Consider the following 22236-nt stretch of genomic DNA (forward strand, 5'->3'; position numbering starts at 1 on the left):
AGTTTCTCCCCCGCAGCGCCCCAGAACCCGGTCGTCACGTGCCGCCGCCATTGTGGCGTCAGCCAGCGAGCCGCGGTCACGTGCGCGCCGCCTCCACCCCGCCCAGCGGCTACGCGGCCGCCCTCCGCAGACTCCGCGACCCCGCCCCGAGGTCACGTGGCCGTCTGCCGCTGGCTCCACGGCCCCGCCCCGCAATCACGTGGTCGCCCGCCGGCGCGCCCGCCTCCAGCTGCGCGCGGCTCCTCGCGGGCCACCGTAGAGGGCGTCGGACGGCCGCCGGGACGGAAGCCGAGAGGCGCTGCCGACCGCGCCTGCGACAGCGTCAGCCCTTCGCGGAGCGCCGGCCCGATGGCGGCGGCGGCGGCGATGGCCGAGCAGGAGAGTGCCCGGAACGGCGCCCGGAATCGCGGCGGTGTCCAGCGCGTGGAGGGCAAGTTGCGCGCCAGCGTCGAGAAGGGTGACTACTACGAGGCGCACCAGATGTACCGGACCCTGTTCTTCAGGTAGCCGCTGCGCCGCGGCCGCCGCCTTCCAGGGCTTTCCGCCGAGCCTGGCGCCCCGCCCCCGGCCGCCTTCCATTGGCCGCGCCGCGCCGCCCCGCGCCCCCATTGGCCCGCGCCGCTGCCTGTCGCCGCGGCGGTCGGAGCAGGCGGGCGGCCGGGAGGCGGAGGACTGAGGACGCCGAGCCCGGCCTCCCCCGTGCCCCGGCCCAGCTCCCCGCCAGCCGGGCCTCCCCCAGTCCCGGCCCGGCCGCCCCATGCCTGGCCCGACACATCCACTCTCCGGGCCCCTGGCCGGCCTCTCCCAGCCACGGCCACCCCGGGACCGAGCCTCGGGGTCTGCGTCCCCCGGCGGTCCGGTCGTCCGGGTTAAGCGTCTTTCTGCCCCGGGGTCCCTGCGCCGCGCGCTGGGCCAGCCGTGCCCGCGAGCCCGGCGCTGCGCCTGCACCTGCGCGGCCGGCAGCCCCGGCGCCACGGTGAGTGTCCCAGGCGCTGAGCTGCGGGGCGCGGGGGCGCTCAGGGCTCGCGACGCGTGCAAGCTGGCCCGCTGCGGGTTGCGGGCGATAAAATGTGCTTTTCCGGTGCGGCTCTGGAGCGTTGGCGAGTGTCGCGTGGCCTGCGTTTATTTTCTTTCGGTAGTTGTGCTGTAACACGTCCGCTGCTGTGATTTCTGGGTGGTTCTTGGCACATTCCGGTAAGTTCTGCCGCTTCTCTACTGTTGAGGCCAGAACGCAATGGGCCGTTCGTTGCGAGTCGGATAGGCCTTAAAGACCATTTTATAGGTGGTTAAAGCTGTTTTGTGGCCTGCTTTTTCTTTCCGAACTGCCAGAGTCAGGCCTGTTCACCATTTCGGCCTAGGTTTTTAAATTTTCTTTAAATAACCAGTTGGATCAAGGTCTTGGGGACTCAGAGGTGCTCCGAGTGCGGCTCGTCACGTCCCAGACGACGGTGGGCTCTGTTGGCTTAGAGGACCAGGTAGGAGTGAGTTGGTTGTGGTTTAGGGCATCAGCCAAAGACTTGAGTAGGCTAGGCATTGAAGTTTGCAACATGAAGCCTTCCGCCTGGCCGCTTGGCAATCAGATATCCATGTGGCCTGGAGATCTGCCCCGGTGCTCGCTGTTCTCCGGGATTTGTATGTAAATATTTGCCCCAGTGATTAATCAGCGAAACAGGATCTTCCCGAAAATGAACAGTGTTTCTTGTTTTGAGACACTTCTGCCCGTGTGGGGAAAGGAGGTGTCGATCAGCTATAAAGAGGCAAGTGTCTCTGCACAGGGTGTGTGTCTGGAGTGGCCGGGGGTGGTGACAGAAAGCATGCTCTCTGCCAGCACAGCCTTGACCTACTTCGAATTCCACCTCTGCTCTGTGACCAGTGACCCACGACATCTTGCTGAACCTGTCTCAGCCTTGGCTTGGTCGCGGGGCAGTGGGGTGTACCTTCACCTCTTGGTAGTTGGGAAAAGTAAATGATCTGCCGTTGGCCTCCCTGGGGACGAAGTCGGTGGTGGCATTTGTGGCGTCCACAAGGTCTGAGTGAAACAGCCGGGAGCTGTCCTTGTCTCCCAGGGTACAGTCCGTGCGCACCTGTTTAGAACCCTCCTCCTGGGTGTGTGGCTCTGGGAGAAGTCAGGTTCACTGAGTTACATTAGGTTTTTGGTCTTTGTGTAAGTAAATACACGTTTGTGTAAGAGTTTACGTAGAACACGCACTCTGATGAGTTTTGGCACGTGCTCGCACGAAACCGTCAGCAGTCAGGATACTAAGAGTTTCCGTCACTGCCTAAGTTTTCTCATCTGTACCCCTCGCCCCCAGGCAACCCCTGATCTCTGCATCACGGTCACGGTAGATGGATTCCCCTTTTTCTAGAATGTGACGTAAGTGGAATCATATCCTCTTTTTGTCTTTTTCGGGTCCACGCAGCATGATCATTCAGGATTTACCCCAGTGCGTAGCGTTAATTCATTTCTGTGGCCAAGTGGTGTTCTGTAGTGCGGATGGACCACAGCTTGGCACCCGTTCACCTGTCAGAGACTTTCACAAATTACACTTGTGATTGTCGTACTTCAGGGCAGCTGACGGAGAAGGGAGCCCGGAATCGGGCAGTCGGGTGGGTCGGGCTTACTTGGTGCGCGTCCCTTAGGCGTGGACCGTGGCAGAGGTCCAGTCGTTCAGCTGGACGCTCTGCCCCCTCTCCACCCCACCCCACCCCCCTGGGGTGCCAGCAGGTGGCCACTTAGTGTCTTCAGAGCTCCTCTGGGACTAGGAGGGAGTCTCTTTTCCAGGCCTGTTGGGTTATGGGTACTCACTAGTTCTCTAGCCCCCCACTTCTGGCTTCCCTTGGCCCAGTGCCTCCACTGTCACCTCCCGGGGGGGCCCCTCTGCATCCAGCCTGCGTCCCTCTGATTTCATCAAAATCCGCCTTCCTTCCCAGGGGCCTTCTGACATTTGTGTCACTGTTTTGCCTCCCAAATCAAATGAAAATTTTTAAAAGAAAAACTTAAAACACGTGTTCTCTGCAACCTCCAAGCAAATAAGGAACTTTTCCTAAAGGAGGGGGCTGTGCCAGGGGGTTCCAGGGGGTTCCGGTCGTGTTCTCGGGGTGACCCTGCGGTGATGCTGAGCCCTCCTGAGCTCCACAGCATGGGGTGCTGTTAGCTGGCACCTGACATGCCTCTCTCTGACCCCACAATTTCTATTGCTAGTATTAACGTTTTTGTTACTTTCTGCTTGCTTCTTTTAATAAAAAGCAGAATCAACGGACAAGGCACGAGGCTGGGTGGGGCGCCCCCCCCCCGGCCCCGCCCCCGCCCCAATCACGTGCTGGCCAGGTGCGGGTTCCATTGGTGCCTACACATGTGTGCTGACGTCAGGGCCACGCGGATGGTGGATGGTGCCCCGCCTGCTCTCAGCTCCCCCCCCCCCCCAACGCCTTGGGCCCCGGCACTAAATCCCTTCCCATCCCCTGAATTCCAGACAGAAGCACGTGCATTTCTCACGATCGCCTTTCACTGTTTCCGTTTTTTCCAGCTTTGCTTGATCTGCAACACGCGAGCTCCCCGAGCCGGGCGTGTGCGCCGTGGAACCCTTGCGTTGCTCCGCTCCCCCTGGAGCCCCCAGCCCTGGAGCTGTGGGTGCTCGAAGGCAGGCCCTGTTGTCCCAGAGACTTCTGTCATCTGGTGCTCTGAGAGGTTATCTCAGACGGGAGAGTCTAGAGCCCTGTCACGTCTCGTGTAAGCAGCGACACGCTGGCAGGATTGTCACGGAGAGGTGCCTGCGGTTCCGCGTGTCCGTGCCGGTGGCAGTGTGGGGCTGCGCGCCTCTGGAACTCGCCTTCCCGGGACCGCCCGTGGCAGTGTGGGCCCCCCCAGGACCGGGCTGCGACGAGCTGGGCGTGGGGGGGGGGGCGCAGCCCGCAGGCTGGCGGTGGTTTTCTGGCCGGGCTGCGGGTTCCCCCCACCGGTGCCGCCCCCACCCGGCAGATGGGTCTTCTGTGTGCTGATCGCGGCGGGGCCGTGTTCTCCTGGGGGGTTCCGGTCGTGGAACCTTAGTGAAGCAAAGACCGTTTCTGTGGTTAGTTGAATAGCCAGGCGCTCACGTCCCCCCTGGCCTGCCGGTCGGGGCGAGCTACAGACGGGCTCCCAGGCCTCCGTGCTTGCTGTTTGCCTGTCTTGGGAGCACCTTGTGCTGCTCACTTGGTATCTTTCTTCAATTTGCTTTGGTTCTGTTTCTTTTCTGATAATCACGGAGATAGACGCACGGCCAGCGAGTGGAGCGTCGGGTCGCGCGCTTAGCTCTGCGCCGGGCTGCGGGGAGCTGCTTCCTGCTGTTGGCTCTCTCTCGGGCTCAGCTCGGCTTCGCTAAATGTCGCCTGTCGCAGACAGACCGCCATCCTGTCGTTTGTGTTTAGTTGCCTGCCAGGCTCCGGCTTCTCGGTGTGTCTATCTCTCTGCAGTTAAGGAAACTGAGAAATGTGTCCAAAATGGGAAAGTGAGGCAGGACAGGGTGGGGTGGAGGGGGTGGGGACCACAGAGAGAGTCGACGTCCCCCAGTGAGCTCCTGCTGTCCCGACCCCCGAGCGGGGCCCTGACCTTTGGTTCTCCGATGGACACCAGTATGTCGCTCTGTCCTTCACGCGGGTCCCACCACCGAAGTGGGGCCTGTGTGCTCGGGGTGGACGTCATCCAGCCTTTCTCTGGGTCCTTCTGCTGCGACCTTTGAGCTGCGCCGGGCCCCCCACCCGTGCTGCTGTCAGATGGGGGGTGTGGGTCTGCCAGTCCCCTGAGGCCTGCCTTGTTGACGGCAGGGACTCTCTGCCACAGTGGGTGGGGGCCGGGGTGCCGTGACCACCCGGTGAGGTGGCAGGCCTCAGGCGACGACACAGCTCGACTCTGTTCTTGGTCGGTCACGCACGCAGGCGCACGCGCGTGTTTCCGGGATCGTTTGCCGTATAAAGTTCCTGTGTTTACTCACACGTCGTATCTTTTGCATTTTCTCTCTAAACCGTAGCCGTTGGGCTGGGGGAGCGTGATTCCGAGAGTGTGTCAGACTGTGGAGGACGTCTGTGGGGGAGCACGGGGCATAACTGGACCTAACTGGGGCTCCGCCCTCCTCTCTGTCTTACAGGTACATGTCACAGAGCAAGCACACGGAGGCGCGGGAGCTCATGTGCTCGGGGGCACTCCTGTTCTTCAGCCACGGCCAAGTACGCGGCGGGCCTGCCTTTCCCCCTCTGCTTGGGGCTTGCGGGTTGGAAAAGGAGCGTCCAGGGAGAGGTGTGGCGGACGACCGTGGACCGTCCCTGTCGCTGGCCACCGCCAGGCGGGTGTGCTTGTGTCCGGGGTGCCGTGTGAGGGTGCCGGGTGCCGCGCCGGCCAGGGTCTCCGTCCTCCAGGCGCCCCGCCCGGGGGGCCCCGTGCCTCTCCCCGCCACGCGTTTCTGGCTGGACACCGGAGCAGCCGTCCAGCTCTGCCGGGGCTTCTAAAGACCAGCCAGGGCTCTGCTTCTGTGATTCCTACTCACTTCTGTGTTTTGTAGCAAAACAGCGCTGCGGACTTGTCCATGTTGGTCTTAGAGTCGCTGGAGAAGGCAGAAGTCGAGGTGGCCGCTGACCTGTTGGGTGAGGCTTTCTGACTGTGCACGAGGTACCTGTGCACATGGAGTAGTGACGCCCCAGCGCGCCCTCTCTGGTGGACGCTGGCACCTCGCCCGCCAGCCTGCCCGCACGCTGAGCGTGCATCGGGGCGGGTCCCCTGGGGGCCAGCTCCCTGCTGTAGTCCACCTCCCCCTCTGCTCCAGGACACAGGCCGAGCCTCCAGGCTGCTGACTTTGCGGCCGAGAGGTCAGCGGTGGGGGGCTCTGGGACACACCAGAACGCCATTTCTCAGCTCCGGGGCGGAATAGTTCTTGTTTCGGTGAACCCTGACCTGCGGCGTGTGGGGCGCTGAACGGCAGCGCTTCTCTGGATGAGGGTCTGTGTTTGTGTCGTTTTAGAAAATCTGGCTAAACTGTTCAGTCTGATGGACCCGAATTCCCCAGAGCGAGTGGCTTTTGTGTCTCGAGCCCTGAAGTGGTCCAGTGGAGGATCAGGGAAGCTGGGCCACCCCCGTCTCCACCAGCTGCTGGCCCTCACCCTGTGGAAAGGTAGGCCCGGTGCGGGGAAAGCTCTCGGCGGGAGGGTGCAGGCCGTCCCCAAACAGCCGCCCCTGTTTCTGCCTTGGTGGCTCTCACTGGTGTTAGCTGTTGTCAGCAGTCGCACTCCTGGGCCGCGGGGAGCCAAGAGGGGAGGATTTGCCCTCCGCTGGTCTGGCCCTTCCTGTCCGCCCCCCGCCACCCCCGCTTCCTCTCTGGGACATCTTCCCCAGGCGGGCCCTATGATGGCCCGGCGTGCTGCGTCGTCTTCAAGTTTAAATCTCCGCTTCTGATTAAGCACTTGGCTGATGAGGGGGCCGGGGGGGATGCCAGGCAGTTTCTGGGTGTGGTTCGCACCCTCAGCTCTGAGTCTGGTGCTCAGGGGCCGGGAAAGACCCTCGGTTTGGTGACCTGGACAGCGTTTGTTCAGGAGGGTTTGAACAGCTGTGTCCTGTTGAGTGAGCGCTGCGGGCAGCTCGTTCACACCGCGTCAGCCTTCCCGGGGGTCGTCACCGGGCGTCCGCTGGGCAGGGGGGAGGTGCCTTGGTGGGGGCACAGAGGCACCTTCCTTCACTTGCAGGCGGCCTTCCGCCGGGTCGCGTCTGTGTTAGCGGCTCCTCCTGGAAGCAGCCTGGGTCCAGAGGCGGCTCTGTGGTCAGATAGGCCTGCCTGCTCCCCACGCCGGCGGGCCCAGCGCGTCCCTGCTTCGCCTCTCGTCCGGCGGCACGCGTGTGGTGGCCGCCCCCCACGAACCCAGCCCTCGCCCACACGGGGATGCCGGCTGTGTGAGCACACAGACCCCTCCCCGCTTCTCTCGGGGTGGCACCGCTCACTGGTCCGCGTGTCCCCACCCACTGTGACCCACGAGTGGGGCTCCTCAGACCCCTCAGCTGCTGGCGTGCCAGCCCTGCCCGCACCCCAGAGGGCTGCTGGGAGGATAACGGTCAGATGTGCGTGAGTTCAAAGGCCAGACAGTCAGGACGCTCTCCTTAGAGGGCGGCTGAATCCCTTCCCCACTTTGACCCAGAGCCGGAGGGGGGCCCAAGCAGGAGCAGCTGGGCGCTGGGGCTGAGGCGGTTTGGGCCCCTCCTCTGCTGGCATGCACTCCCTGGGGGCGCCTTGCTTCCCCTCCCTCGGGCCGCCCTGGCCTTCCAGCCTCGCGTGGGCCCCATGCATTTTCTGTCTGTCGTCTGTCCCCACCAGAACGCCCTCCCACCCACCCGATGCTGGAGTGTCTCGTTCATTGTGGGTGCCCGGAAGCCCCTCAGGGAGAGACCGTCGGTGTTCGCCGGCCCGGCGGGGTGGGGGGTCCCTGAGGCCCCTGCCCCTTACTCCCGCCCCATCTTGCAGGGGCCGGCCTGGGGTGTGCACGTGCAGGTGGACGGCCTGCTCTGCGATCAGGGGCGGCTACAGCAAACCTGTGTTCCTAGCAAGCATTTATTTGGCGCCCCTTCTGCCCAGTCTATTTGGGGGGTCCATGGGGAGATGCCAGGCAGAAAACAGACGTGATCCTGCGTCTGTGGCTCCGAGAGACCCTCAGAGGTGGGGGCGCCTGGGCGGCTCAGTCACTTGAGGGCCTGACTCTTGGTTTCAGCTCAGGTCACGATCCCACGGTACGTGGGATCGAGCCTCACGTCAGACTCGGTGCTGGCATTGGGGAGCCTGCTTGGGGTTCTTTCTCTCTCCTTCTCCGCCCCTCCCCTACGCATGTGCTCACTCGCTGTCTCTTTTTTTTTTTTAATTTTTTTTTTTTCAACGTTTATTTATTTTTGGGACAGAGAGAGACAGAGCATGAACGGGGGAGGGGCAGAGAGAGAGGGAGACACAGAATCGGAAACAGGCTCCAGGCTCTGAGCCATCAGCCCAGAGCCCGGCACGGGGCTCGAACTCACCGACCGCGAGATCGTGACCTGGCTGAAGTCGGACGCCTAACCGACTGCGCCACCCAGGCGCCCCTCGCTGTCTCTTAAGTAAACAAACATTAAAAAAAAAAAAAAAGAGTCCTTCAGGGGCCTCAGGGGTTGAGAGCCAGCTTTAAGGCATTCATATTTAGGAACGTGATTTTAAAATTCAGGATATAGGCAGTTATGCGTAGTGCCTGAGGCACAGATCCCGCGTCCTGTCCTGCCCCGGCGTCCGTGGCTTGTGTCCAGAGCCTGTGTTTAGGGATGTCTGTGCGGCTGTGGCCCCTGGGGACAGGTCTGCGGCCGCGGTGATTGGCCCTCCACGGCTTGCCTCCGCTGTCAGTTCTGCTGTGTTGTGGCGGTCTGCTGATTGAGGCACACCTCGTTCTGGTACGCTTCACAGATCCCGCATTGCCCACACATCGGTCTGCGGTGACCCTGTGTTGAGCGAGTCTATTGGCGCCATTTTCCCAACAGCGCCTGCTTGCTTGCTGTCCCTGTGTCACATTTTGCTAATTCTCACGATACTTCGAGATTCTTATTTTTTTATTATTTTTTTTTAAAGTTAACTTTTTTTAGTTGTGAGAGAGAGCATGAGCTGGGCAGAGGGGCAGAGGGAGACAGAGAATCCCAAGCAGGCTCCACGCTCAGCCCGATCCCACAACCTGAGCCGAAATAAAGAGTTGGACGCTCAACTAATTGAGCCATCCAGATGCCCCAAGGTTTTTTTTCATAATGTGTCACGGTGATCTGTGACCGTGATCTTTGACGTTACCATCGTGATTGTTTTGGGGACCAGGAACTGCGTTCACGTAAGGGCAAACCTAATCGATAACCGTGTGTGTGTGCTGACCGCTGTCCCGACCGGCCGCTCCCCCGTCTCCCTCCTCGTCCTCGAGCCTCCCTGTTTCCCGAGGCACAACAACACTGAAACTGGGCCACGTAATGACCCTACAGAGGCCCCCGGGGTCCCAGCGAAAGGAAGAGTCTCACGTCTCTGACGTCAGATCACGAGCTTCGGACGAGTAAGCTCGGTGAGGAAGGCGGAAACCGGGCCCCTCGTCCCGGACGCTTAGCCGGGTGGTCGGCGCAAAGGACACGCTCCGGAAGGAAATTAGCATGGGAAAGAATCAGCCTCCCCGTTTTAGCGGTCGGGACAGAAGAGCGAACCAGCCACGGCATCCCCGTAAGCTACAGCCTAACCCAGAGCCACGTGCTGACTGCCTCAGTTCCACGAAGGCTGAGGCGGGGAGGAAGCTGTGGGAGGAGAGTCTGAAGCCAGCAGACGCCGCGTCCAAGACGGAAGAGTGCACGGCGGTGTAGACGCGGCCGCAGGGGGTCCGGAAGATCCAGCTGCGACCGTTAACGAAGGGGCCCGCACGCCACACGGGTCGAGGACGTGCGTCAGGACGTGCGTAGTTGGAGAGACGTCGGCACCTGGCTTCCCAGCCTCAAGGGACCGGCCGACCCTCCCGTCCCGGGGTGACGGAGCGGCCGGTGACCGCAAGCCGGGGCCAGTGCCCAGCGACCCATCCCAAGTCCGAGGGCCCCGAGCGAGCACGCGGAGTGGGCGCTGCCTGTCCTCTGCCGACGGGACGCCGCCGCCCGGATGGCAGCGCGTCTGTGTGCGACGCCCCTGGTCACCCGAGAGCTCGGACAGACACGGGCAGTGAGACGAGCGTGGTGTTCATGCCTGACTCGGCATCCGTCCTGCCGCCCGTGGACCGAGGGGTCGTTTCGGTCCTCAAGACTTCTTTAACAGGCGCACTTCGTAAGGCTGTAGCTGCCACGGATGGTGCTTCCTCTGCTGGGAAAAGTCCGCCGAAAACCCGCCGGAAAGCAGTCACCCTTCTCGATGCCAGAAAACCTGCCGGAAAGGAGTCACCGTTCTCGATGCCACTAAGAACGTACGTGATTCGCAGGAAGAGGCCAAAATACCAGTTGTGACAGTTCGGCAGAAGGCGAGGCCAGCCCTCAGGGACGACCTCGAGGGGTTCGGGACACGGGCGAGGAAGTCCGTGCAGATGTGGGGGAACAGGAAGAGAACAGAACCAGAGGTGGAGCCTGCGGGTGGGGCTGGACGGCTTCCGTCTCACGCTTCACCAGACGAGGACCCGCTCCTTCCGGGTGAGCAAGTGAGGAGGTTTCTGGAGCCGGAACCCGCTCCTGGTGAAGGCGCCGCGCGGACGGTCGAAATGACCGCAAAGGGTTGAGAACAGCGCGTAAACGGAGTCGCTAAAGCCGCAGCAGGTGTGAGCGGCTGGACCCCAGGCGTGAAGGAAGTTCTCCTGTGGGTAGATGCTATCGAACAGCATCGCACGCTACGGAGGGGCCTTTCGGGAAAGAGCACAGCAGACTTGATCGTCTCATTTCAGAACTTGCCAGAACCACCCCAGCCTCCGGCAACCTCCACCCTGACGGTCAGCAGCCGGCGGCCTCCAGGAAAACCTTCCACCGGCAGAAAGGTTACAGCCCGCTGCAGGCTTGGGTGATGGTTAGCGTTTGTTATTTGAGTTCTATTTCTTGTTTTCACATAGCGCTAGGGCACGCTTAGCAGACTGTGAACACAGCTTTCTGTGCCCTGGGAAACCAAAAACTTGGTTTTGTTGTGGTGACCTGGAACTGACCCCCAGTATCCCCGAGGTGCTCTTATACAGGGTCCAGTACGGTTCTTGGAGCCAGTCTGGTTCTGGGACAGAACATCCGGGCATGGTTTTGCCCAATTTTTCTGTTCCTGTGGATGCTCTAAAACCGGAAGTTATTTTTGGATGGTCTGAGGGAGAGAAGAGAGCGCAAGTACACAAAGAAATGGGGGCTCGAACCATTCTGAGCTCCGGAAGGTGGTGTGCGGGGCGCTGGGGGCTGGGGCCAATGGCAGGAAGCAGTCCTGGCCAGCCGGGGGCCACTATTCCCGGTAGAAGGTGGCAGGTGGCTGGGGCATGGCGCCTTAGCCCTGGAAAGGTGTGGGAGCCGGGAGGCCTTGTGAGTGAGACGGGGTCGTGATCCAGTCCACTCTGGGAAATGGGCCAGGGTGTGAGGAGGTGCTTGGTCTAGGTCGGGGCTGTGCCTCAGCGCCGCGGACGCTCTGGACCCCTGTGCTCTGTAGGATGCCGAGCCCCGCCCCCCTAGCCATGGCAGCCAGGGGTGCCCAGGCGTTGCCAGCGCCTGGTGAGAGCGAAGGGTGTCGAATCGTCATTGTTGCGAGGGCCAGCAGGCAGGGAGACAGGTTTCCGAGCAATGAGTGCGGGGAGCAGGGGTACAGCGGGAGTCATTTACTGGCGTTGGGAAGGCTGGGATTTTTGTTATTTTTTTAACAAACCTGCCAGTAGAGCTCGTCCCACGAGCAGTGTACAATAGGAGTGCTTCAGGAACAGGTTAGTTGGAGCACACTTCTCCTGGAAGGTCCTTCCAGCCCCCTTTTGTGCTGTTAGCACTAAAGCTTCCTGCCCTGATGAGAGGTGTGGCCCCAGGGAACAGGCTCAGAAAGTCGAGGCCAGAGTGCCCCCAAACTCACCTGTTGGGGTGCAGGTTCCAGTTTGGGGCCTGAGGTTCCACGTGTCTGTCCGGCTCCTAGGTGACTCCGCGTTGAGCGGGACAGTGTGGCCCTTCTTGGGAAACAGTGGGGCTGAGCCGTGTCCTCACCACTCGCAGGACGGGTCCATCCTGACTGGGACATCAGTCCTGGTGGGAACATCCAGTCCTTCGTCCAGCAGGGCTTCTTGAGGGGGACGGACCACAAACACGGAGAGGGAAGTAGTGAATGTGGAATGTGCGTCGGAAGGTGGACAGAGGGTGGGTGGCCGTCAGGACGGCAGGGGCCTTCGTGTGGCCTGGGGGACAGGCGGGCCCGACCTGGGCCTGGCACTACTCTGACCTTCGCTGCGTTTGCGTGTCGGGGTTTGCGGGGCCTGCGTCTCAGTTGTCAGAAGCATGAGTCCGGGGGTCTCGCGTCGGCCCGCTCTCGTGAGCCAGCTAATGCGGACGCCAGTGTGGGGACTTCAGCCCGAAGCCGTGCCCTCCCACCATGGGCATTGGAGGCGGTGAATGGGACGCCTGAGGGGTGGGTGTAGAGCGCACTCAGGTGTGTGGGGGGCGGGGATGGTGTGCGGGGCACAGGCAGGTGTGCGGGGGCCGGGGGGGGGGTGCGGGGCGGGTATGCCGAGTGCAGGGGGTGCCCAGGGCGGGTGTGTGGGGGCCGGGAGGGGGGCGGGGTGGGGTGGGTGCCGAGCGCACTCAGGTGTGTGGGGGGCAGGGATGGTGTGCAGGGCACAGGCAGGTGTGCGGGGGCCGGGGGGGGGGGGGGGGGCGGGGCGGGTGTGCCGAGTGCAGGGGTGTCCAGGGCGGGTGTGCGGAGCGCTCGGGGCTCACGGTGTCCGCTTCCCTCCCGCAGAGCAGAACTACTGCGAGTCCCGGTACCACTTCCTGCACTCAGCGGACGGCGAGGGCTGTGCGCACATGCTGGTGGAGTACTCCACGTCCAGGGGTTTCCGCAGCGAGGTGGATATGTTCGTGGCCCAGGCCGTGCTACAGTAGGTACCCGCCTTGGCTCGGCCTCCTGTCACCTGGCCGAGACGCCACCCAGGGTCGCCACCCTGCGACCCTGCCGCAGACCTGTCGGGGAGGCTGTGTGTTGTCGCCCGGGTCCCCCGGACCGTTTGTGGGATTTGAGTCGGGCGGCCGCGGAAGGGAGTGTTCTGACTGGCGTCCTGCCGTTCCTCCCCGTGTTCCATTCTCTCTAGATTTTCTGGGCGGCGGGCCGCTGTCATTCGGGGGGTGTGCGTATTTAATAAGATGTCCGAGGTGTCCCGGGTCGAGGAGCGAGTGTGGGTCCCGGACGTCTCGTGTGAGGCTCCCCCGCTCCCGTCGGACCGCCTCCTGCCCCCTCGCCAGTGGTTTTTTCGGGACCGTCGAGCACGCACACAGCTTGGGAGGGAGGCAGGGTGGGCCCGCGCTCCCGCCTCGGAAACCCCCGGAATAGGTGGCCAGGTGTCGGGACAGGACACGTTCTGTGCACGTGAATGGGAGGGGGGTCGCAGCACGCTCGCTGGACCTGACGGCACCTCGGAGCTCCCCGCCCTGCCGCACGGCGGCCTGATATGTGTCTGTGCCTCTAAATGGAGAGTTTCGGGGACTCCAGAGCCCCCGAGCCCAGCTGTGTGGTGCACGGCGCCTGTGTGTGGATCCCGAGACCACCCGATCACCTCGCTCGCACCTTGACGAGGAGGGACAAGCGGCAACGGGAAGGCCGTGGAGATGGCCCCACGGGGCGGGAGTCAGAGCCTGACCCACTGCCCCGCACGCTCCCCAGGGCCCTGGGCTGACTTGCTGGGTGCGCGCGGTCTGGAGTTCGAGAACCCGCCACAGACACGGTCACCCTCGCGAGCTCCACGTCCTCGCCTGGAAATTGCGAATGCGGAGGGGTGCCGTGCATGGCGGGGGCCCCCGTGTGCTGTTTGGGGACGGCCTTCTGCTGTGCCCCCAGAAGCGTCCCAGGTCTGGTGCTCACGTGAGCGTCTGTGCGAGTCCCCTTGTTTCTGCCTCGGTACCCTGCTTACTAGGGCGTCCCTTCCAGGTTTCTCTGTTTAAAGAACAAAAGCAGCGCGTCAGTGGTGTTCACAACGTACACACAGAAACACCCGTCCATCGAGAACGGCCCTCCGTTTGTGCAGCCTCTGCTGAATTTCATCTGGTTTCTGCTGCTGGCCGTAGATGGGTGAGTTGCGTGTGCGTGGAGGGGTCGTGTGTGTGGGGGGGGGGAGGGGGTACAGCGCGCACAGAGGGATGCGCACGCGTGTGGAGGGGCGCGTGCGTGTGCCCTGCACGTTGGACTCTCCTGGACATCCGTGCTGCCATCCGTGTCGCTTCAGGGGCAAACTGACCGTGTTCACGGTGCTGTGTGAGCAGTACCAGCCATCCCTCCGGCGGGACCCCATGTACAATGAGGTGAGGGGCGCGTGGGGCCGGGCGACAGCTGGAGGAGGAGAGGGCACGGGGAGCCTCGGGGACCGGGCGGGTGGGAGGTCGTGTCGCCCGCGTGTCTGCGCCCCGCTGAGCCCGTGCCTCTGCCTCTTGCAGTACCTGGACCGGATAGGACAGCTGTTCTTTGGGGTGCCGCCCAAGCAGACGTCTTCGTACGGGGGCTTGCTGGGTGAGTGGGGGGGCGGGCGGGGGCGCAGGAAGGGAGCGGGGCGGGCGCAGGTGCGGTCCTCTCCCGGGCTCCGTGTCTGCTCGGCCCTGAGGTCCTTCTCCCAGTAGACTCCCACACAGCTGTGCGGGCCCTGTCGTCCCAGGGCCCCGTCGGTGGGCGTTTCCTTTTATCTTTCGCTTTTGTGGTAAAACACACGTATCGTGAAATTTGCTGTTTTAACCACTTCTAACTGAACAGCTCAGGGGACTGAGCACGTTCACGCTGCTGTGCAGCCATCTGCACCGTCCATTTCCAGAATGTTCCATCTCCTCACGTTGAGATTCTGTCCGTTATACATGGACCTCCACCCGCTCCCCCAGACACAGTCCCACCACCTACCCTGTGTCCGTGAGTGTGACGACCCCGGGGCCTCATGGGAGTGGGTCCCAGTGCGTGTCCTCCCATGTCCGTGAGTCTGACGACCCCGGGACCACGTGGGAGTGGGTCCGAGTGCGTGTCCTCCCGTGTCCGTGAGTGTGACGACCCCGGGGCCTCGTGGGAGTGGGTCCCAGTGCGTGTTCTCCCATGTCCGTGAGTCTGACGACCCCGGGACCGCGTGGGAGTGGGTCCCAGTGCGTGTCCTCCCGTGTCCATGAGTCTGACGACCCCGGGGCCTCGTGGGAGTGGGTCCCGGTGCGTGTCCTCCCGTGTCCGTGAGTCTGACGACCCCGGGGCCTCGTGGGAGTGGGTCCCGGTGCGTGTCCTCCCGTGTCCGTGAGTCTGACGACCCCGGGACCACGTGGGAGTGGGTCCCGGTGCGTGTCCTCCCGTGTCCGTGAGTCTGACGACCCCGGGGCCTCGTGGGAGTGGGTCCCGGTGCGTGTCCTCCCGTGTCCGTGAGTCTGACGACCCCGGGGCCTCGTGGGAGTGGGTCCCGGTGCGTGTCCTCCCGTGTCCGTGAGTCTGACGACCCCGGGGCCTCGTGGGAGTGGGTCCCGGTGCGTGTCCTCCCGTGTCCGTGAGTCTGACGACCCCGGGGCCTCGTGTGAGTGGGTCCCAGTGCGTGTCCTCCCGTGTCCGTGAGTGTGACGACCCCGGGGCCTTGTGTGAGTGGGTCCCAGTACGTGTCCTCCTGTGTCTGCCTTGTGTCACTCACCATGGTGTCTGCAGGGTCCGCCCATGTTGGAGCAGGTGCCAGAACTTCCTTCCCTTTTAAGGCCAAATAGTGTTTCGTGGGTGGATGGCGCGTGTCGTGTTACCTTCATCTGTGATGCACACGGGTTGCTCCCGCCTGTTCGCTGTGTAAATTTGCTGCTGTGAATATGGGGTGCACCTGTCTGCTGGGCTCCCTGCGCCCAGTGCTTTGGGTAGTACACCCCAAACTGGACTCACCAGGTCACATTGAAGTTCCGTGTTCAAGTTTGGAGTCGCTACCCGACTGTGCCCGACAGACGTGTCCCACCAGCTGCGCGCGAGGTCTGGTTTTTGCACGTCCTCGCCCACGTTTGCCGTCTCCTGTGTTTTACTGGCACCGTCCTACAGGGTGTGAGGTGGGAGCTCGCTGTGGCTGGGTCGCATCTCCCTAATGACGAGGGTCGCGTAGCATGTTTTCTCGTGCTTTTTGGCTATTTGTACACCTGTGTATCTGGTCAAGTCACGTGCTTATTTTTGAATCAAGTTGACGAATGCTCTACACTTGGCAGATGTCAGATTCAGAAATATTTTTTCCCGTTTTGTGGATTGTTTTTTTTAAGACTGTATTTATTGTAATAAATGTTTTTAATGTTTATTTTTGAGGAAGAAAGCATGAGCAGAGGAGGGGCAGAGAGACAGGGAGACACAGAATCCAAAGCAGGCTCCAGAGTCCGAGCGGTTAGCACAGAGCCCGATGTGGGGCTCGAACTCATGAGTCGTGAGATCATGACCTGAGCTGAAGTTGGACTCTTGACCGACTGAGCCACCCAGGTGCCCCCAGACTTTATTTTTTTGAAGTAGCTTAAGTTTCACAGACGTAAAGAGGAAGGCCCCGAGATTTTCCATGTACCTCCCTGCCCCTCACAGCCCTTTCTGGTACTTGCATCCCACGACAGAGGGGGGACTTGTTGAAATTGTACCTGCACGGACACATCACTCTCACCTGAAGTTCATGGTTTACATTCAGGGTCACTTTTAATGCCATACATTTATAGGTTTAGACACACACACCTACCATTAGTCATTCAGAGTGGTTTCTGCCCTAAAAACCCTCTGTGCTCTGCCTGTTCGCCCCTCCCAACACCCAGCAGCCTTTTCACTCTGGGTAGCGTCCTCTGACGCAGAACTTAAAATTTTCACCAAGTCCGTTTGTTTCTCCTCCGTTCCCTGGGCCTTGCGTGTCCCAGCCACAGTCTTCGGCAGGTCCGGTGCTGGGAAGCTTTCACTCTGTGTCTTCTGCGAGTTTTACTGTTCTGGGGCTTACATTTAGGTCCTTGATCCACTTTGAGCTATTTTTTGTGTGCACGCGAGGTCGGGGTCCAGTGTCCCGTTTGTTGAAGAGACTGATCTTCCCATGAGTGGTCTTGTCACGCTGGTCAGATCTGTTTGACCCCCGTGTGCTCGGGCCTGTTTCTGGCTCTCTGTTCTGTTCCATGGGTCTTTGCTTGCGTGCGTGCGTGCGTGCGTGTGTGTGTGTGTCTTTGCCCACACCACACCGCTTTGAGCTCACGCGATCAGGAAACGTGAGCTCTCCGGTTTTGTTCTTGTTCAAGGTAGTTTTGGCTGTTTGAGTCTCTTGTAGTTCTGTATGAATTTTAGAGTGGGTTCTTCTTTTCTTGCAAAAACGTCCTTGAGATTTTGACAAGGACTGCATTGATCCTGTAGATGGCATTGGAGGGTATTGGCATTTACACGGTATCACGTTTTCCAACCCGTGGACACGGAAAGCATTTCCATTTATTTGTGACTTCAGTGACTTTCAGTGTTTTATCATTTTCATTCATGAGTCGTTCAGCCTTTCAGTTAAAGCCAGTGCCTCAGTGTTTTATTCTTGTGGATGCTGCTGTGAATGGAATTGTTCTTGATATTTTTTCCGGTTATTTATTATTGGCGTAGAGAAATTCAACGGATCTCCACGTGCTTTGTATCCGCTCCTTTGCTGAATTCACTTGCTCCGACGGCTGTTTCGTGCAGCCCTTGGGGTTTTCGGCGTGGCAGGACCACGTCCTGCGCCAACACGGTGTTGCTGCTTCCTTTGCGCCGCGGGTGCCTTTTCCTTCTCTCTCTCCCTGCTTGCTCTGGCTGGAATTTCCAGTTCGGTGTGGAATGGAGGCGGCGAGGGCCTCCTCGCCTGTCTGCGCCTCGAGGAGGAGCTCTCAGGGTCTCGCCCCTGCGCATGACGTCCCCCGTGGGCTCTCCGGAGACGGCGGGGACCGTGTGGAGGTGGCTCCTCCCGTTCCCGGTTGGCTGAGTGCCGTGATGACCGCGTGGGGCCGGCCAGGGGCCGATCCCGCGTCCGTGGAGGTGGACGATCGCGTGGGTCTTCCCCCCTCTGCCCAGGGGCCGCGCCCCCCCCCCTCCCCCCCGCCGGCCTGTCGTGGGGAGCCCTCCTCGCGGTGCAGGCGCGAGGCCCCTCGGGGCGCGTCGTCCGTGCATGCGCTGTCGCGGTCTGTTTGCCGGCGCTCTGCTCGGGCGTTTGCATCAGCGCTCACGAGGGGTGGCGGTCCCCGATCTCCTCCCGGCGCCTTGGGCTTTGGTATGGGGGCTACGCCGGCCTCCTGGAAGGAGTCGGGACGCGCTCCCTCTTCCTCAGCGTTTCTGGAGAAGTCTGAGAAGGACCGGCGTGGGGTGTCCTTGAAGCGTTCGGCGGGCCTCGCCAGTGAGGCCGTCGGGACCAGGACTTTGCTCTGTTCGGGGGGCGGGGGTGTTTCCCGAGGGGGCTCCTGACTCGTTTACCGGCCCGTGCACACCGTGCATTTCTTCAAGGGTTCGTCTTGGCCGCTGTTAGATGCCAGGTTTCTGACCCGGCATCTCAAGGCCAGGCCTCCGCCCCTCGTCTGTCTAGCCTGGCGGCCCCAGGCCTCAACACCACGTGCCGTCGCCTTCACTGGGGTCCCATGTCAACTTCGACCTCCACCGGGGCAGGGACCATTGTAGCCCTTCATCTGAGAGTGGCTTTTACGAGCCTCGATGTGCTGCTACTTTTGAGCGGGTAGGTGTTGCCTCGTGGAGTTCGTATTCGCCAGCACGCACCGAAATCCGCCTTGCCGCTCAGACTTCTTCCCTTCCTCAGCTTCCTTCTGGAAGTAACTGCAAAAACACACAGATGGCTGTTGTGTGCCCTGGCGACGTATCCTCCACACTGACCGCGCCTGGTTCTTGATGGAGCTGAGGCTGCCCCAGGTGCCGGGCTCAGCCGCGGGCTCGTCCCGCAAAGCTCCGTGACCCTGCCCCCGTCCTGCTGTCCGAATCCACATGGCACCCTGCCTCGTCGGTCCCTCGGGCTTGGGCTGGGTGGACGTTTGCCATTTTGATGCACGTGGGCCAAACCGTGGAAAGGTCTTCCTGAGACTGTGTGGAAAGGCGTCTCCTGGGGAACACGGTTTGACTTTCTCGTTGTAAACTGTGTGTCTGGCGTCCGGATTTGTGCCAGGGAAGGCGGGGGGTGGAGACCCACCTTCCTTCCTGTGCCAGCTGCGTGTAGGTGCACTGTGGTTTCACCCGGGCCTGGGGGCTGCATGTTTGCATCTGTCGGGCCTGACGTCCAGCCTCCGTCCTCGCCATGCGGTCCTCATACTTCGTGCTCGCTCGTTTCCCACCAGAACTTCAGAGTCGGCCCTTCCGGCGCCCAGAGTGCTGCTGGTGTGTTCGTTGGACCCGGGTTAGTGGCAGATCGGGGACGATTCTGCACCTTCGTGGCAGTCTGTCCCGAGAACGTCGTTCCCGTGTGCGTGTGTTCTTACTTTCTCGGTGGCTTGGCTTCGAGGACTTTGTAAACTGCTGACCCTGTGGTGACACAGTAGTGGTTCCGTGGGTGAGATCAGAGTGAGGCAAAGTGTCCGTGGTGACCGCGTCAGTGGGCGACAGCCATTAACGTCTCCGCGTGTGGCCCTGGGGTCTCTGACGCATCCCGACCCGTTTCTGGATACCTTTAAGTCAGCACGTGTGTAATCTACGGCCTCGTGTCGGTGGATGGTGACGTCCCTGTGACCGCGGGTTACTGACAACTCCGAGGGCTCCGGGCACAGGCATCCGCGTTCCCAGGGACGCGTGGTGGGGCCCCCGCGCCTCCCGTCCGGGCCCTGGGACGCGGTGCCGTGGAAGGTGGGGTTCCCCGGGCAGGGGTGCCGGCAACGCGGGGCCGCTGTGCCTCACGGCGCCTGCGTTTGCTTCCAGGGAACCTTCTGAGCAGCCTCATGGGCGCCTCGGAGCAGGAGGGCGAGGACAGTCAGGACGACAGCAGCCCCATCGAGCTCGACTGACCCCGCCCGGCGGCCCGCACGAAGCCGCCCCGAGCCCGGGCCCCCACGCCCGGGGGCTCCCGGTCCGCGGCTGCCGTGGCCGCGTTGGCGTCTGCGCGCCCGCCCCGGGCTGCGCCTCCGCCGCGGCTGTGCTGGCTGGGCCGCGCTGCACCTCCAGACTGACCACAATAAAGCACGGGCCTTGCCGCGCTCCCACCCTCTCCCTGTCCTCTGTGTCTGGTTTGCTTCGGGAGGCCCCCTGGCGTTGGCGTGGGGGGTGGCCGCCGCCCAGCCAGCACCACCTGGACGTCCTGCGGTGGCCCGGCCACCGGTGTCCCGGAGAGCATCGGGGCGGCTGCTCTGTGCCAAATCCCGAGGCCACGGCCGCTCGGGACGGGCCTCGCGAGGGGATCGGGAGTCCTTTCCACGTCTCGAAAGGCGGTATTTATTTTCATTGGGTGGTTGATTCCTCTGACCTGACGTTTTAGGGTTTAACCGAACAGCCAGTCCGGGAGTGAGCGGATCTGCCCTTTCTCGCTGATGCCAGACCCGGTGTTCCCAGGGCGATTACAAGAGGGGAGACACTTTATTTTTTCACAATTTAAAATAAGAGTTGTAGATTAATACACAGTGATCATGCATGGCGAGGCGTAAGATACACACACTTTTATTGACTGTAAGACGAAGTTTAAAGGAAGGTCTGTGTTAATCGTTGAGTTTAAATAAATCCTTTATACTGGGTTTTGCCGTGCTCGTCCTTTCTGAGTGCGCGGCGGGGAGCGGCTGCCGGGTCCGGCCTGGCCAGGGCTGTCTGGACCGTGCCCACGTGGGTGCTGTGGATGGCCACGCGCGGCCGGTCGCGGCAGGTCTCATGGCTCTTGTGCAGACGTGGCGGTGCGTACGCAGATGTGGAGACACCACGGACAGGCCGTGCCGAGGCCCCCCGGCTGCCCGGCGTGGCTCTCCGGAGCAGGTGGTGGTACAGGTTGGCTCTGAAGTGCAGGGTCCAAGCCCACCACGGGCGCCTGGCTCCTGCCGTGACGTTTGTTCCGGAACTGCAACGCGCGCCCAGCGCGGTCGGCGTGAGGGGAGTTTGAGCGGCACGGCGGTTTTTCTGTGCGGTTCTGCCGGGAGGCACGGCACCCCTGTACAGCTGCTTCCTGCCTGCGCCCACGTCCCCCGGCGGTGGCGTCTGCCTGGACCCTCAGCACACGGAGACCCGCGTCCCCCGTGGGTGCGGCCCTTTTACCGGGCAGTTGGGAGCGGCGCCTGCAGCCGGGCGGGCCTTGTATCCCCACGTCTCCGCTGTACGGCACGAGGGAGCAGAGGCCACCACGACCACCAGCCCCGAGCCGGCCTCTAGCCCAGCACCCGGACTACGAGCGGCCCGTCACCCGGACGTCTGTGAGGTAAGCTCGGTGACACCCTTTGTGGACCATGAGTTTCCTACCTTGTTTCGGAAATTGTTCCCGCCAGTGGTGAAGTTGTTTCTCGTTGAAACGGGCGCAACGCCTCTGCCTCCGGGCCAAGAGAGGGTCTAGACTACCAGTCCCAGAGGACTTGTGGCCTGGGCCGCTGGCCACTCGGGGAGGGGACCACGAGGTTACCCGTTCCACCTTGGAGGAGACTCCTCGTTTCCTTGGGGAAGACGGGCCAGTGACGGTGGCTTATGGTGTGGCGGCACAGCTGGGGAGGAGCGGGGCCAGTGGATGGTCTCTCCTGGGGCAGGTGGGGTCTCTGGGACTCTGGCAGTGGCCCTGGCTGACCTCTGGCTGGCCTCACCCCCAGCCCAGCTGTCTGGGGGACCCCTACCCCGCAGCCTCTGTGCAGTAGGGTCAGGGTTGAGACGGCGGGGGGCGTGGTGCAGCCTCGTACTCCCTCTTGACCCTGCAGCCGCGCCCTTTCGGGTGTGCAGGGGTCCGAGCTGGCGGGCCGTGTGCTCAGATGCAGAGGGGAGAACAGGTGGTGGGAGCCCGGCCCACGAGGACAGGCAGAGGCCCTCGGACACCCTTTCCCTGGAGGTGTCCCCACTTCCTGCCATGTGCCTGAGGCCAGTGGGTAGATCTTCCTGGCGCCCAGAGCCCCCCCCTCCCCCCCAGCCTCTGACACCAGTGGCCACTTTAGGATAGGATGTGAGGGTTGGTGTGATGGGTCAGGACACCCTCCCTTGGGGACTGTCTTCCGGTCCCCTCAAGGGCTGGTCCAGGCAGGACAGGGGTGAGGGGCACCCGGATCACCCAGCTGGTAGCCCGTGCCCTGCACATGCTCCTCTGTCCCCCCCACCAAGGGTGGGCAGAGCCAGGGCGCCCGGGGACGAGGCTCGGCGGCTGTAACTACCATCTGGCCAATGGCACACTGGGGTCCTGTGGGGGGCAAGCGCTGCCTCCGTCTTCCAGGCGGCGGGGTGGGTCACCAGTCCGTGCCCAGCGGCGGCAGACAAGAGCTGACCCTTCATTCTCCCCCCCCCCCCCCCCATCCAGGTGCCCAGCAGGTAGGCAGGCCTGAAACCCCGACTCGGGGTGTTACAGCTCACTGGGGGCTCTGCCCCCCAGACCCTCGTGTACACGCCAGGTCAGCTCCCTGAGGACGAGGACGGTGTCCCCGTGCCAGCACCCAGGACCGCACAATTGACACACAGCAGG

General features: G+C 62.3%; 1 protein-coding gene and 1 long non-coding RNA gene across 5 annotated transcripts; both read left to right on the forward strand.

Moving 5' to 3' along the window:
* Positions 1–263: 263 nt before the first annotated feature.
* Positions 264–20335, forward strand: GET4 (guided entry of tail-anchored proteins factor 4). Of its 4 annotated transcripts, XM_045047769.1 has the most exons (10): positions 636–976; positions 3528–3730; positions 5124–5202; positions 5535–5616; positions 5991–6140; positions 12423–12561; positions 13605–13745; positions 13900–13975; positions 14108–14180; positions 19530–20335. In XM_045047769.1, exons 1-10 carry the CDS (start codon positions 758–760, stop codon positions 19613–19615), a joined length of 1248 nt encoding a protein of 415 aa, XP_044903704.1. In that variant the 5' UTR covers positions 636–757; the 3' UTR covers positions 19616–20335. The 4 variants fall into 4 exon arrangements, with proteins under 4 accessions (XP_023102000.1, XP_044903704.1, XP_023102001.1 ...); XM_023246232.2 differs by lacking the exons at positions 636–976; positions 3528–3730 and adding an exon at positions 264–503; XM_023246233.2 differs by lacking the exon at positions 3528–3730 and having other exon boundaries at positions 845–976.
* Positions 8018–12162, forward strand: LOC123382560. The gene is made up of 2 exons (XR_006591106.1): positions 8018–10526; positions 11607–12162. It is a non-coding gene; the product is annotated as an uncharacterized LOC123382560 (long non-coding RNA).
* Positions 20336–22236: the final 1901 nt, after the last annotated feature.

Source organism: Felis catus, chromosome E3 (assembly GCF_018350175.1).
Source record: "Felis catus isolate Fca126 chromosome E3, F.catus_Fca126_mat1.0, whole genome shotgun sequence".
NCBI classification, from domain to species: domain Eukaryota; kingdom Metazoa; phylum Chordata; class Mammalia; order Carnivora; family Felidae; genus Felis; species Felis catus.